Below are 15,468 nucleotides of genomic sequence, written 5' to 3'. Positions count from 1 at the left end.
TCTCAATCTCAGATACAGGTAAAGTTTTCAGCGTATCGCCAAGGATTAGATCATGTTCAGATCTAAGGTTCGTGGGCAGAAAGAAGAAGAAGACATGAAGGAGGATGAGAAATGCTACAACCACGTTGCGCGGATACTTTCTTTTTTCGAGAAACCGGCAGGAGCGCTGCCTTTCAATTAGAAGAAGAGAAAGTGTTACAAATAGTTTACACAAGGCTTTTCCCTATAAAAGTCGGGTGGCAGGGGAGCCTCCCAAACATCATCGGCATGCGGATTACTCGCGAATGAGAAAGCAACTGGATCTGTGCAAGCGAGTATCTATCAAAGCTAGGTGGACGACTTCTTGGTAGGTCAACCTCTTGTCGATGAAAATCCGACGGTTCCTCTCTAGATACTTCATGATTGGCGCGGATACTTCATGAAGCGTGTGTATCCAGCCAGATACTGCCCCGATAAGTTGGGACCTCCTAATTGGTGCTGCAGGCGCCAGCTCGCGAAACTCGCTCACGCAGCCGTCCCGCGTGGGCTGGCCCAGCAAGCGAGCCGGTCGATTGCTCCTCCTTTCCTTCGCTAGTCGTTCGGTCGCTCCATTCCTTCGCTCGCTCAAATGACCGTGCGTGCGATCGCTTGATTGTCACGAATTTGAAAAAATGTTCATCGATTTTGAAATAAGTTCATCATTTTTGGGACAAAAGAGGAAAAAGTTCATTGATTTTGAAAAAAAGTTTGTCGAATTTCAAAAAAAAGTTCATCTATTTGGAAAAATGTTCATCAATATAGAGAAAAGTTTATCATTTTTGAAGAAAAGTTCACAAATTTTAAGAAGTTCATCGATTTTGAAAAATGTTCAAAAAAGTTCATGAATTTTGAAAAAAATCATCAATTTGAAAAAAGTTCATCAATTTTGAAAAAAATTATGAATTCTGAAAGAAAATCATCGATTCTGAAAAAAAGTTCATTCAATTTAGCAAAAGAAGGAATAAAAAACGAAGAAAACAGTTTCGAATAAAAATGAAAAAAGGAAAAAAGAAAAATAAAACAGAAATGGAAAAAAGAAGATGTAAACAGAAAGAATATGTAACTGAGCACATACATGAGGATGGTGGGGTGGTTAGTGCAATGTACGATCGACGAGGAAGGGGAGCTCCGAGAAAATAAGAAGGATTCCTTGGGTCTGTTTTCTTTATTGGCAGAGAAGGAAGAAAGGCGACCTCGCGTGCGCCGTTAGGAGCGCTTCTTCCGCCGCCGCCCTCCAGCGGCTAGATCTCCTCCGCTGACGACCACCATGCGTCGGTGATGAGGGGGGTTGCCGGATCCATGAGTGTAAATAGTTTTAAGCCAAAATAGCTTAGTTTTTTAGGTTGTTCATCGTCTTGGCTTCGGCGACAGCGAGGGTGGCGCCGAATAAAATTTCTTTAGATTCTACTCCGACAAGGCAATTGGTCCTATGGTTGGGGATGGATCTGGAATCCAGTCTGTTCAAGTAAGGATGGTGCGGCGGCGACGACATCCTTGTGGTGGACTTGTGTCCTCGGGCTCCATAGTTGCGACATCATTTTCTCTAGTGCCGACGCAGAGCTTGGGAGGTAGTCCAGGAGCGGATGCAGATTGTGGTCTGCATTAGCGGCATCTGCAAGATAGTGGATCATGTGCTTGGTTCGTGATACGTGGATGGCAGGTATGGTGTCCTCCTCTGACGTCTTAGTCATGTGGGGGTACCAGATCTGGAGTTCGATGGCGTGTCCGGGGTGTTGAGGGTTGTCTGATTCGTTCAACGGTATGGTTTCGTCTTTGGCAAGCCACCTTGGAGATCCACAAAACTGCATATCAGCGATGGAGCCGCGTCGAGCTTAGGTGTGGTGGTGATCCATCATTTCGTTCTTTGGTGGCTGCTTTGGTGACGCCAGAGGCAGGTGACGGGCGTTGGTGTCAATCAGAGGTTTCCTCGGTCTTATTTGTATTTTTACTTCTTGACTGGTGTTCCTTCGTGCAAAGGTTAGCGTTCTGTTGTGTATTCGGTTTTGCCAGATCACTGTGTACATGACTTGTACTATGATACTTATGATATAAATGAGACATGTATTATCATGAAGAAAAAAGGGGAGCTCCTATTGGGCGCATAACACGCTGCAAACAAAGTGAGCACGCACCGCCGCTCGACTTGGCGCCCATCTGGGCCGGCCCATGTGCGGGCCGGGACGCCGCCTATTTTTTTCCTGCGTTTCCTTTTGTTATTTCCTTTTTCAATAATTTGGGATATCAAAAAGTTTTAAAATAAAGAAAAAGTTGTGATTTTTGTATAAAAGAATCATGATTTCAGAAAAATATTCATTACTTCAAAAAATTGTTCGGGAAAAAAAAATATTCATTACTTCCCAGCGACCTACGCGCCATATATGAGCCACCACCAGGAAATTTCTCACCAAACGCGCATTTGTAGTTTCTTTTTTTGTTTTAAAGAACAGAAAAAGAAAAGATGGGCCGAGCCCAACTAGATGTGGTGCCAGTTTGCAAACGGGCGCTTAAGCGTCAAATAGGATCCGCCCAGAAAGTCGGCATATTTGAAGTACTTGTCGACCACAACCATGATCGTGAAAAAGCCAACACCGGAAATTGTTCAGTAAAGTACATACTCACCGTATGCCAAGCTTCAGATGGTATGGGAAGTAGCCACCATAGATAATGAGAACTAGTGATTACAGAGCTGCGCAAGCCTATAGGAACCAAAACAAACGCAGATCCAGACATTACCTTTTTCTTTTCTTTTATTTCCTTTTTTTATGTGAATTTTTTGTTCGAAATTCCAGAAAATGTTCTCAAACCTGAAGTTTGTTGACAAATTTTAAAAAAGTTCATGTTTTCATTCTTTCGCAAATTTCAAAAAATGGTCATGTTTTTAGAAATTGTTCATATTTTACAAAAAATGTTCAAAAACTTCATAATTTTTTTTTTGGAAAATGTTCAGGATTTGAAAAATGCTCATGTTTATAAAAGAAATCCCTTTTTTGTAAAATGAATGTTTAATGAAACCTGAACTCTTTTCACTCAAAACATTTTCGAAAAATGTTAACATTTTCTAAAATTACAAACAATATTTTTGAATATATGTACATTTTAAAAACAGGAACATGTTTTGAAAACTTAATAAAATTGGAAAATGCGAACAATTTTTGAGAACAGGAACATTTTTGGAAACACCAGAACAAATTTGAATACAGGAACGTTTTTTGGAAATGTGCGAACAATATTAGAAAATGTGCGATTGCTTGATAACTGGACGCAACGTGCGACATATAGGTTTTTCCCTTAAGAGTGGCCATAGTTGAAGTAATTGCCTTTTTTTTTAAGAAACGATTGTAGTTTTATTCATATTCATTACAATTACAGATGCACTGATTTGGTTCTAAGATCCAAAAAAACAAAGTAATTCCCATAACTAGAAATTACATAAAATCTCTTGGAAACACTTTCTTTGCGGTATCAATCTGTGCTAGAAGAAATACTCCAAAAACTTTTGTAAAGAGGCTGCAATTGGACTAGAGCATGGATGTTGTCACTCTTTCACCCGCACGAATAACACCAATAATTGTTTCTGAAAGTGCCTTCAGTCGCCCATCCAAAAAGATGTAACGCCTTGATCGATGAATTGTACTTGGCCAGGGATGATCGCCAAGAAGTGTAGACCTTCGAATCATGATAACTTCATCGTGGTGTCTATGAAAGATTTCACCTCCACAAAGAATTAAATCAACAAAAAAGCTTGACACACCAACATACTCTCAACAAATCCGAATAATCGGATCTGCGAGGACAGAAAACTCATTGTATGCCAAACTTCATATGGCATATGTCATCCCATACATACTGTCCCTTGAGTTTTATCCAACAACGTATATGCATGAATGGCCTGCCCTCGGTCATGTAGTACATCACGGCAGCACGTGTAGAATATACAACATGTGGAGCAACATCGAGTGAATGAATGAATTAACCAATATGTAGAGCAAGAAGCAATACTTAAGATCTTGATGGTTGACGAGCCCAATGAACACATTTGTCTCCACTCGGTGAATCGCACAATAAAACTTCATGACAGAGTTACAGATGATGTACCATCAATGTGATATGGACTTCACATTGCGTTCATGGATGCCATGCATGTTGTAGGGTCTGTACATCTTTCGCTCATGAAACAAAATAATGCACAGCTGCCAGAAGATCGAGCCCCTTCACTTCTGCCTACAAAGTCCGCAACTATGGCCAGCCACGCATCGCACAACAACTCATTGTCGATCACCGAGTACCCCTCCATCGAACTACTTTAGGAAAGAACAAAAATTCAATTAAAAAATCAATGGCATTTGGCCGAACACCTGTCGGGCATGGTGTATAATATGGACGTCATCGATAGGGGACTAAGGCTACTTGGCTGCAGAGGGATCCTGGGTAGACGAAGGCGTAGTCCAAGGCAAGCAGGTGTGTTGGTGGGGGCTGTGGACGTCTGAGGATACCTAGGGGGCGGTCGAAGAGGTACAACGGCGGCATCAGACGAGGAGGGTGCGTTTGCAGAACAAGGAAGGAGTAGGGGCGAAGTGACAGAAAAGTGTACCGTGAGGGAGATTTGAGTGGACCGGGGATGTCGAAGTCCTACATGACGGCGGTCCAGACTCCCACAAAACCTCGTGTGAGGTTCCGACCAATATGCTCCAGTTGACCCTATTCTCTCGCGTCCCGCCGTGTGATTCCGGTTATATATGGCAGCAACAATCAGCTATAGACTCGCTGATGATTTGTTTTCTCGGTGATCCGGCATGGCCAATGAAGAATTGTTGCATCCATACAAGAAGTTTATCAATTTTTGTTTTTGAGATTCCACAGTAAAAAAAATTTACACACCCTAAGGGAAAATGTTTACTGATATTGCAAACGTATAGAAAAATATGGCGTATGGAAAAAATATACTATGAGGGGATGGCCTAGGTCTAAGATTTTAGTAGGATCGGACGGCTTTTTTCTCAAACCGAGAGAGTCCATGCCCGGCGGTCTGGATCAAGTGACGCTACTCACGTGCGTGTGCATCATGCATGACGATCGCCGCCGAACAATCAGGGTGCCCAGCAAATTTCCTTGCGTGCCGGTCTACGTGAAAATACTCGGTACATGCGACAAATCCACGAGGATGGATGGATGGATGGATGGCAATCAAACGGGGCAGCATCTTTGACCTGACCCACGCTGCACAACGGCATGCCGGTCAACAACGTCGACCACCACCACCGCCACCGCCACCGGCATGCTAGAATGCCGCCTACCACTAGTCCACTACCAGCTCGCGCAAAGGCTCCTATCTAACCTAATGGCACGAACAATTCCTGGCTTTGATGCACTAGACTAGAATTCACGCCACACCTGGCTCGACCAACCCACGGTTTGGTTTACCGGTGAAGTTCCATACCACCTCCAACGCGACCGGGTTTCACTATCAACTGATAACAGGACAAACACATAGACCGGACGGCGTTGGCGGCTCAATTTGAATATTTTTTAATCCACCCGTACGTTGGCGTGACATCCATCTACTTGTCTGGCTGGATTGCCAGTGTGCTCTGCTGGTTCCTCGGATTACCATGTAGTAGTATTAGCTGGGATTACCTAACAATGGGTAGTAAACGCTACAGCCAATTTTAACACACATGGGGATGTAGCTCAAATGGTAGAGCGCCCGCTTTGCATGCGGGAGGCACGGGGTTCGATCCCCCGCATCTCCATTTTTTGATTTTTATTTTCTTCATCTCTTGGGCCTTCATAAGTGGATCTGTCAGCCTATTTCGCATAACATCAGTGTATATCTTTTTTTTGGAAAAACTTCCAATCTATTCATCTTCAATCATGGCAGTACAACGAACATCAGAAATAAAAATTACATTCAGATCCGTAGACCACCTAGCGACAACTACAAGCACCGAAGCGAGCCGAAGGCGCGCCGCCGTCATCGCCGGAGCCGGGCACAACTTGTTGTAGTAGACAGTCGGGAAGTCGTCGTGCTAAGGCCCCATAGGACCAGCACCCCAGAACAGCAACCGCCGCCGATGAAAAATAGCGTAGATCGAAAGGATCTAAACCGAAGACACACGAACGTAGACGAACAACGACGAGATCCGAGCAAATCCACCAAAGATAGATCTGCCGGAGACACATCTCCACACGCCCACCAACGATGCTAGACGCACCGCCGGAACGGGGGCTAGGCGAGGAGACCTTTATTCCATCTTCAGGGAGCCGCCGCCGTCTCGCCTTCCTGAGTAGGACACAAACCCTAACAAGATTGAAAAAAATAACTGAAAACGGAGCCCTCGCCGGCCCTTGCCAGGATCCACCGCTCCTCCATGGCCCTACGGCCACCGGAGACGAGGCGGATCTGCGCCGGCGCCGGCAAGAGGCATGAACCCTAACTTTCTTTCTTGGAGGAGGAGGAGGAGGTGAAGAGACTTGACTAAAGGCAGTGTTAGTGTATACCTTTTACTTGTAGTTGCAAGTAGAACAATTAGTTCTGCTAAAAAAAGAGTAGCATAATGGGTGCTTTGTCCCTGAATATATGTAATATATGTATTCAACTATAAATAAAAATGGACGTCGATATGGCGCTGATGTTCGGTCTGAGAGGCTGCCAGACCGAACGAATTGTTGGTACTGGAGGGTAGATTGCTCCGAACGAATTCGTTCGGGAGGACAGGCCCCCAGCGCGAACGCCCCACGCCCCCACCCTGTCCTACAGCCCGGTAGCTAAAAAAAGCCCAATTATTTTTTTGCTGTGCCAGTTTAAAGCCGAGATTTTGCACTGCTACGAAACAACAATGTCATCAACTTTAAAAGCAAAAAGAAAAAATAGTCATGGCAATTTCCATCATCGAAACAAAAAAAATTGCCACGGAAGATTCATAGTAAAAAATGCCATCCTATTTAAATTTCCATAGATTGTATGCACAATTTGAACACAAAATTAAGTGTGAGGAATTTGCCATGGTGTGGTAGTATAAATTGCCATGTTTAAAAAAAATACAATTTCCATGGCACTAAAGAATAAAATTTCTATCATGAAAATTAAAGAAAAGGAAGGGAATTTGCTATGGTCCATGACCTCAAAACATAGATTTACCATGGATTAAAAATATATATCGCACGGCCTATAATGAAATGTTTACACATGGCAAATTTAGTAAGTTTTTCTTCAAAAAAGATGGCAAAATTAGGATACTTTTTCAATAAAACACATGGCAACTTTTTGAAAAAATGTAACAGATACATAGATTTGTTACCGAACGTTCGGTCTGGGCGCCTCCCAGACCGAACGAGAAGTTCAGTGCGACAGGCTGCCCCCTACGAACGAAATCGTTCGGGAAGAGAGGCCTCCCAGCCCGAACGCTCCTTCCCATCGCCCCTATAGGCCTGTTCTTGTAAAAAAAGCCCACAAGAACGAAAAAGCCCTATTTTTGCCGTGACAAAATACACATTGTTCGTTTGCACGACAAAAAATGCCATGGTCTTTTGCCATGCTATGAAAGAAGTTGACATGCTCGTGAGTCCACAGTGTAAGTACACTAAATTGTATGGGAAATCTATCAAAAGTTGTTCAACAATTTGTCATGTTCTACACACAAAAAAGTTTGTTATGTTATACTCAAATTTGCCATCTTCGACATTTTCTGCAAAAATTGCCATGTTCCCATTGCAGCTAGCAGGAGTTCATCTAGAGATTTATTTCATGCATCACCTTATATTAGAAGTAAAAATTGCCATGGCAAAAAAAAAGAAAAAAATTGTCATGCCACTAAAAGTAAACATTGCCATGGCAAAAAAGAGTAAAAATTGCCATGGCAAAATAAAGTAAAAATTTCCATGGCAAAAGAAAGAGTAAAATTTTGCCATGAAAAAATGTTATAAAATTTGCCATGGCAAAAAAAGGGTAAAATTGCCATGGCAAAAAAGGGTAAAACTTGCCATGGCAAAGAAAGAGTAAAATTTTCCATGTCATTTAAAGTAAAATTGCCACGGCAAAAAGAGTAAAATTTGCCATCGCAAAAACATATTTAAAAATTCCATGGAAAATGAAAGTAAATTTGCCATGGAAATGAAGTAAAAATTTCATATGATACTTAGAAAAAGTATCAACTAAAATTGCAATGGTCTAAAGTATACAATTTGCCATGGACCGTAAACAAAATTTGCCGTGGACATAAACTAAATTTGCCATGGTGCATAAACTGAATTTTCCACGGTGCAGAAAAGAATTTTTGCCATGCATCTATATCTTCCTTGAAGAAAAGAATGTAAAAACAATAAATAACTTGGCAAAAGTAGCTCCGTAAGATCATGGCAACTGTGAATATATGAATCTTGTATGCTATTTAAATAAAATAGATTTCCATGGGATGTTAACTTTTTTGACATGTTCTACATAGTAGGGTCATGACAAATGTCACTACCTAAATATCATGGCAAAAAATTGTCATGATCTACTTGGTAGGGGCATGGCAAGGTCGCTACCTGAAATTTGCCATGTCAATGTGTGAAAAACATGTGTCGTGTCACTTTAGGAGAAAAATGCCATGCGACCATGCAAAATTTATCTATAAATGGAAAGTGTGAGTAGACAAAAAATTATGAATTATGTCATATGATTATTTGTCGTGTCACTCCACAGAAATTGCCACATTATTTTGAATATTTCTCCTAATTTTGTCATGGCCTACTACTAACCTATCTCTTAACACAGATTAGAACTCAATACGAATCAGCTACCAACCAACAAACAGTTGAAGGCCATTTGATTTGGCAAAAGAACAAGGCAACTACACCAAGTTAGTATAAGAAAATGCCATGTATGTAGTGCACACTTTCTTCGTCTCAATCATATAGTGGAAAAGAGGTTCCATGACACATGAATTACATTTGCATGGTTTAATATATATTGACATGGCCCCATAAGAAATAGAAATAGTTTGCCATTGTTGGAAAAGGAAAAAGGAATTTGCCATTACCCATAACTACAATTGCCATGCTTCCATGAACTTAGAAGCCATGATATACATAAAAATCCGAGGGGATTCATGTTCCATAGCTTGCACACAAAGTGAACACAAAAACAAAAGTTGCCATGTGAAAAAATGAACTCATTAGTGATGTTTATAAACTACAATTGCCATGCTTCCATGAACTTAAAATGCCATGGTATGCAAAAATCCTAGGGTATTCATCTTCCACAGCTTGCACACAAAGTGAACACAACAAAAAAATGCCATGTGAAAAAATGAACTATGTAATTTGATTGCACATTGAAAATTTCAACTATCCACCCGACTGATGGTAGAGAGCTCAAATGTCCAACGAACGAACCTGTAGCCTGCAACATCCTCGTGCAGGCGGCACATCTACTGGTGTTGCGCCAGGACCTAGCGCTTGTAGGGGCAACGGCCGCTGCTGGAGTGGAGGCCAGCGCTGCCGGGCTGAAGGAGGCGCCCAGGTCGGCGAGACGTTCGAGCTTGCTGACACCTGCATCATGGAGTGCGCCGGCGGCTAGTCGGTCTGGACCTCCTTGTGCGGAGGACGGCGCAACTGAGGCGACGCTGGGCCGTCGCCGTCGCGGACGACGACGATGTAGACACTGACGACCTGCCCCCGACCTCCCCTCCGTCATCAGAGGAGTGGCTCGGCGAGTCCGACTGCGGCTGCGCGCTCCCGGCGAGCCTCCCCATCAGCTGCTCCTCGTGCGCTCCCCGACGAACTGCTCTTCCGGCGAGCCTCCCTGTGGCCGGACACCGCGCACGTCGCTGGGTGTTCCTAGGATGGCTGCTGGGAGGTGCCTGGACGACGCTGCCGAGCCAAGGTCGAGGCTCAACTCCGAGGGAGTTTGGGAGGCGCGACACCGGCGAGGACACATCAGCCCACCTCATCTTAGCCACGCAACGTCCGGATGTTGGATCCGGTGGAGCTCCTCCCCGCACCGCCCACCTGGTGCCCGCCGCTGCCCGCCTCGCATGGCCGCCTCGTCGCCGGCGCATGGTGCTCTTCCTCTGTGCGCTGTAGCGAGGAGAGGGGATGGGACTGGAGTGGAGGTCTGTCGATTTGCCCGACGGGTGAGCAGAGAATGGATAAGGTAGCGGCGTGGGGCGATGAAAACGTTCGGGACAACCACATCCTTTTCCGAACGAAAGGAATCGATGACGTGGCTGCTTTGACACACTTTAAGATCAGTGCTGTAATCCCGTGGTCAAAAGGTCGTTCAGGGCCAGAGCATGAAACATGGACGTTCGGCACTTATCGATACCGATAAAAATTGAACAAATATAACATGGTGAAGTGGGCGGAAGAGGGGGGGGCAGTGGCCCCCTATCCTGCCCCATAACAGAGTTGACGTTACGTTCTACAAATTACATAGATTTTGTATTGCTTGGGAGATCTTCGGGTACGTTAATGTGGTAGTTTTGTCATCTCCCTCGTCAGCTTCATTTTCTTCCGGGCAACGCCCTCCGTTGCTCACCCCCGTGGGGCAGTGCAGACAGCTGCCCGGTTGGAGGTCTAAGTGCATTCTTTGCTCGTCTTCAATTGGGTGAGGGCAACGCTCGGCTGTCAGTGCTGGTGTCAAGCGTGGTGGATGACTAATTTGTAGTAGCAAGTACCCCTAATAGGTTTTTTGTCTGGATGTATCATCTTGATCTTTGATCTTAATCTGTGTTGAACGATCTGATGTGGGATGTATCATTTTTTTTATGTTTTCAATCTTATGCTCTTGAATATCCTTTGAAGTCGGCGGATTTGTCCTTGCTGAGGGTCCAGCCGTTTAATATCTTGGTTTGAACTGCAAAGGATCCTTTTTCAATTTGGACTTGGCAGTAATGCACATTTTATTATTCTTGAGCTCTATGAACAAGGATATATCATTCTCCCAGATTCTGAATACACAGTTATGACACTACCACGTTTACACAGGCTATTGTCTAATTCATGGAGTATTATTTTCGTTGTCACTGGCTGTTGTACAAGCGAGGACTTAGGACAAGAAAACATCGATTATACATTTCCAATCCAAGAATTCGATTATTCTCTTGAAGTCTTACGCCTACTATTTGTTTATTATACTCCCTCTGTAAACTAATATAAGACATTGAACATTAGTTTACATGTCGGGTATTTTTAAGATTGATGTTGACCAGATTTTCAATACACATTAAATATTTTCCCAATTAAATGTTTAGCATTTACCAGATGCATACTGAACATTTTTTTTAAACATGTTGACCGTTTTCAAGAATGCCATGAATTTTTTTATTACATCAAAAACATTTGTTAAGTGTGAGAACATTTATTTTGAATGGTATGAAACATTTTTATAAAATTACATGGACATTGTTTTTACATTTCATAAACATTTTTTAAAATGTCACTGACAATTTTTTGTAACGCTGAACATTTTTTTGAATGGTGTGAAACATTTTTTAAATAGATTAGAAAACATATTTCATTGTGTAAACATTTTTAAATATTTCATGAATGGCGAGAAGTATTATTCAAATGTGTTAACATTTGATAAACATTTTTTGAATGGTTAGAAACATTTTTAAAAAAATTACCCGAACATTTTTACCTTGTATAGAAATTTCGGAAATTCGTGTACGTTTTAAAACTTTTTTGAATGGTATGCATATTTTTTAAAATGCACGGACATAATGTTACACTGCATGAACATTTTTAAATGCACGATCAGCAACTTTAAAGAATAAGTAAATTATTTTTTGAAATATACGCATTTAGAATATTTCAAAAAATATAAGCAGAACTAAAAAAAAGGAAAAGATAAAAACGAACGAAGCACACCTACATAACGAACCCAAACGATCCTATTGGGTTGGTCGACCAGAGTCTCGCTTCAGGCGAGGCTACCGTCTGTCTCGCTATAAGCGATATATGGACGTACACCCCTCTATATAGAGGTAGGCAGAAGCCCGTCTAGGGCCTTCAATGTTCTATTGCCTTGATCCTATTTCTATAATGTTTCCCCGATTTTGAAATCATGAGAACTATTTCTTTACATTCGGGGATTCCCCTCCGGATCCCTGTAAGTGCATGTAGTGTCCCATGATAATTTTGGATGATTAAATGAGAAAACAATTAAGGGACTAATGTGTTTGTAAACACATGTGAAAGACCCTAAGGATTTGGTTTAATCGAATAGTATGACCCCTAAAAATTGTGTGCTACAATGAAGTCTTTGGAATTCCCCGGCGATGGTTATGAAGTTGTTGTGTATATTTTTGTTTACTAGTTTCATTTTGTCCTATTAAGTCGATATATAGCAAACTGTATTATCAAGTGGGTTCATGTGAAAGTTAGACTGACGACGACGTGTCTTCGCCTCGTTTCTGTGCTTATAGTCGCCGTTAGGTGGACAACGAACATGAACGTGATTTTTGTTACCTTTCATGTGGTTTTGGCATGGTCGTTACTTTTCGTATTCTACGTATTCTTTGTACTGCCTTGTTTTTGGATGAATAGATCGGAAGTTTTTGTAAAAAAAAAAATGATAATGATGCAACACACGGTGCTAATATATTGATCGGCCCTGCACTAACTTGTCAAACCGTGACTGTGACAGCGCTCGGCGCCCAGCGGTCATGCGACGGTACATACATACATACATACGGAGAATCCCTGCACGTGTGCCGGCGAACGAATCAATGTAACCGCGTATGGTATGGCGGCTACAACGCAATCGAAGTGAGTGGTACACTTTGCACGCGACAAATTGAAGAGGGTGTGCGACGGGCCAGCATCTTTGACTTGACCCACGCGCGCCGGCCGGCCGGTCACGGTCAGCAAGGTCGACCGGAATGGAAGAACGCCGCCAGTCTTGTGCGTGCACGCCGGGCTACCTAGACTGCTCGTCCCTGCTACGTAGTAATACTATCCTGGCTAGAGTGGAGAGGGGCTAGTTCTTCACTTCCTCAACACTACTACTTTGAGCTGAACCAAAACCCTAGTACGCGGGCACACACCCACAGGGCAAGACATGTACCAAGTCGCACACGTTAGAAAAAAAAACCCCGGAATTTGACCAAGGGAATCCCATTCCACTTTAGCCTGCAATCGGCTGCGTTTTGTCCTGAAGACTCGTATATTCAGTGTTCATTTAGATCCAATAAAAATTCCAGCCGCAATATGAAATAACTATCCTATCTACGTGCTAGCGGACGTGTCACTACCGCGAGGAAGCGGTTTCCGCATGGAACAAAAAAGCTGCATCTATCGTACCATGCAATCTAAGATCCAAATTCACTTAGGTTCGAACTCAAAGCAGTTCGTAGTTTGTAATCGGGTCGTAGATCATTTTTTGGTTTTAACCTTTTCCTTCCAGTAAAACAAGTTTTTTTTTATAGAAATGTTATGCCGAAAGAAGAGCGCATGTTTGCTAGGCAACCGAGCAATCTTGCACTAGTGATAACAATCTCGCCTGCTGGGAAAATGTCCACAAACCTAAAAAGTACGACGCTTTCCTTTATTGTGATACTCCAGGTTGCGCCATATGCTTAACAAGCGATTCAGCACTATTGGCCACGTGACTTCTCCTTGGGTGCGGCCTATAGTTAGTCTCATCGTCAACTTCGCAAGGACCCTAACGCTGCTATCATTTGGGGCTCACATGTCCCTAACAAGGCCAAGATCTTCCCCGTAGAAAGAGAAAAAAAACAAGGCCAAAGATCTCCGCGCGACCAGAGACATGCTAAACACAAAACATAAACTCCACATGAAACCCTAGGATAGGACGACCTTTGCCCTAAATGCAAAGTCACCCTAAAATAGGGCCGCACTCTCACGTCCGTGTAACGCCCGCATTAGGGATGAAATTGACATCCCTCCCCCCTTTGACGTTCCATGATCTTTGGGTCACTGGCACTCAAGACCACGGAAACTTCTCTACCTAGATAAGGTCATTATCCTGGCCCCCTAGAAATATGGGCTGAGGAATGTAAAAGCTTTTGCTGATATGGGTGAGCATGTTTCTACTTCAGTTAGAAACATTTAGTGAATCTACTTCTTTATAAAGAAAGGGTTCTCCACCCCAGTTTTATTGAAAAACGAGGCAACCACACAACATCAGACAAAACTCTCTCTAATTGCCAAATAAAAAAGATGATTAACCGTTAGTGAGTTTGTTCATCGCAAACATACTGTCGCTTCAACCTTGGTAATTACATCTTGTGCTGCTGCTAACAATATTACAAAGGGAGCAAACGAGTGTTATATTTGCCTTTTTTAACCGGGAGTATTATGTTTGCTAACAACTTTTTTTTTCTTCTGGAAAAGAGTTTGCTAAGAACGTAGAACTAACTGGCTGGATATTAAAAAGTTTTTACTCGCTCCCTTGAAGTTTACGCGCCCGCCTAGCTTGCTTGTCCTAGAAAACAAGGATGTACATACAAGAGCGGCGGCATGCCGGAGGGCGGAGCTACTCTACATGAGATGGTGGCCGTCGAGGCCGGGTTGCATGGACGCCGGCGGGCCCATGAGCGGGAACGAGCACCAGGGCGCGTACATCTGCCCCCCGGCGGCGGCGTCCTCGACACCGCCGGGGCGCACGGGCACGGGCTGCGTCGGCGCGCGCTGCAGCTGATGTGTGTGCTGGTGCTGCCTGGCCATGGCCGCGGCGGGCGCGCCGGTGAGCCTCTGCACGAGGTCGCGGAACTCCCGGGGCTCCACGCGGTACACCTTGGGCGGCGTCGGCGCCGGCGTTAAGCCGCCGCCCGCGCGCCACGGCTTGGCCGGCGGCTTCTGGACGGCCCTCAGCGCCGCCTCGTGGCCGGGCACGGACGGCCTCCTCATCTCGTGCCCATGGTGCAGCAGATGGTCCATCGACGTACGTGCTCGGCCGACCAAGTCGAACCGTGGGCGCTTGAACGATCGGTCAAGAACTTACACTTGCAGCGACAGGAAGAAGAAGCGGAAGCAGAGCAAGGCAGAGTATATGGAGCATGGAGACGAGGGCGGGGGCAGGGGAGGTATATATAGCGGGCGTCCGCGCGTGCGCGAGGGGCTGAGACCGTGAGAGGCTTCTAGAAGAGAAGACGGCGGAAGCAAGCCGGAAGCGGGGTGCCCGCGTGGCTGGGTGGCGGCGCCGGCGACGCAACACGTGGATGGGGACGGGCGGTCAATCGCGGCGCCCGCCTGCCATGCAGCGATCGGCCGGCCGGCCAGCCAGCCATGCCATGCAAATATCTCTCGGCGGAGTTTTTTATTGTGGAATTTTTGTGACTTGCAGATTTCTGCGTCAGCTGCTTGTTGGACGCATCGGCGAGGGCGCAACAGCTGCGCCTTCCTAGTTTGGACCTACGGTGCCGAGGTTGGTGCCATCGACGGCTGGCTGGCTGGCCGCCTGGCTTATCCGGCGTGCTGCATCACCACCATCCTCTAGATCGA

The 15,468-nt window shown here is 44.4% G+C and overlaps 1 protein-coding gene and 1 non-coding gene across 2 annotated transcripts; one reads left to right on the top strand and one right to left on the bottom strand.

Annotated features, from left to right (window-relative positions):
* The first annotated feature begins 5,695 nt into the window (after positions 1 to 5,695).
* Positions 5,696 to 5,768, top strand: TRNAA-UGC (transfer RNA alanine (anticodon UGC)). The gene has a single exon. It is a non-coding gene; the product is annotated as a tRNA-Ala (tRNA).
* Positions 5,769 to 14,134: 8,366 nt separating this feature from the next.
* Positions 14,135 to 15,049, bottom strand: LOC109742483 (uncharacterized). The gene has a single exon (XM_020301569.4). The coding sequence runs from the start codon at positions 14,902 to 14,904 to the stop codon at positions 14,506 to 14,508; it is 399 nt and encodes a 132-aa protein (XP_020157158.1). The 5' UTR covers positions 14,905 to 15,049; the 3' UTR covers positions 14,135 to 14,505.
* Positions 15,050 to 15,468: the final 419 nt, after the last annotated feature.

The sequence above is a fragment of the Aegilops tauschii genome, chromosome 5 (genome assembly GCF_002575655.3).
Source record: "Aegilops tauschii subsp. strangulata cultivar AL8/78 chromosome 5, Aet v6.0, whole genome shotgun sequence".
Taxonomy (NCBI): domain Eukaryota; kingdom Viridiplantae; phylum Streptophyta; class Magnoliopsida; order Poales; family Poaceae; genus Aegilops; species Aegilops tauschii.
The sequence above is the reverse complement of the archived record's forward strand: the minus strand, read 5'-3'. Positions and strand labels throughout refer to the sequence as shown.

Bases quoted from the DNA above. Each gene is read 5' to 3' on its own strand.
- LOC109742483 (XM_020301569.4), bottom strand. From the start codon at position 14,904: ATGGACCATCTGCTGCACCATGGGCACGAGATGAGGAGGCCGTCCGTG.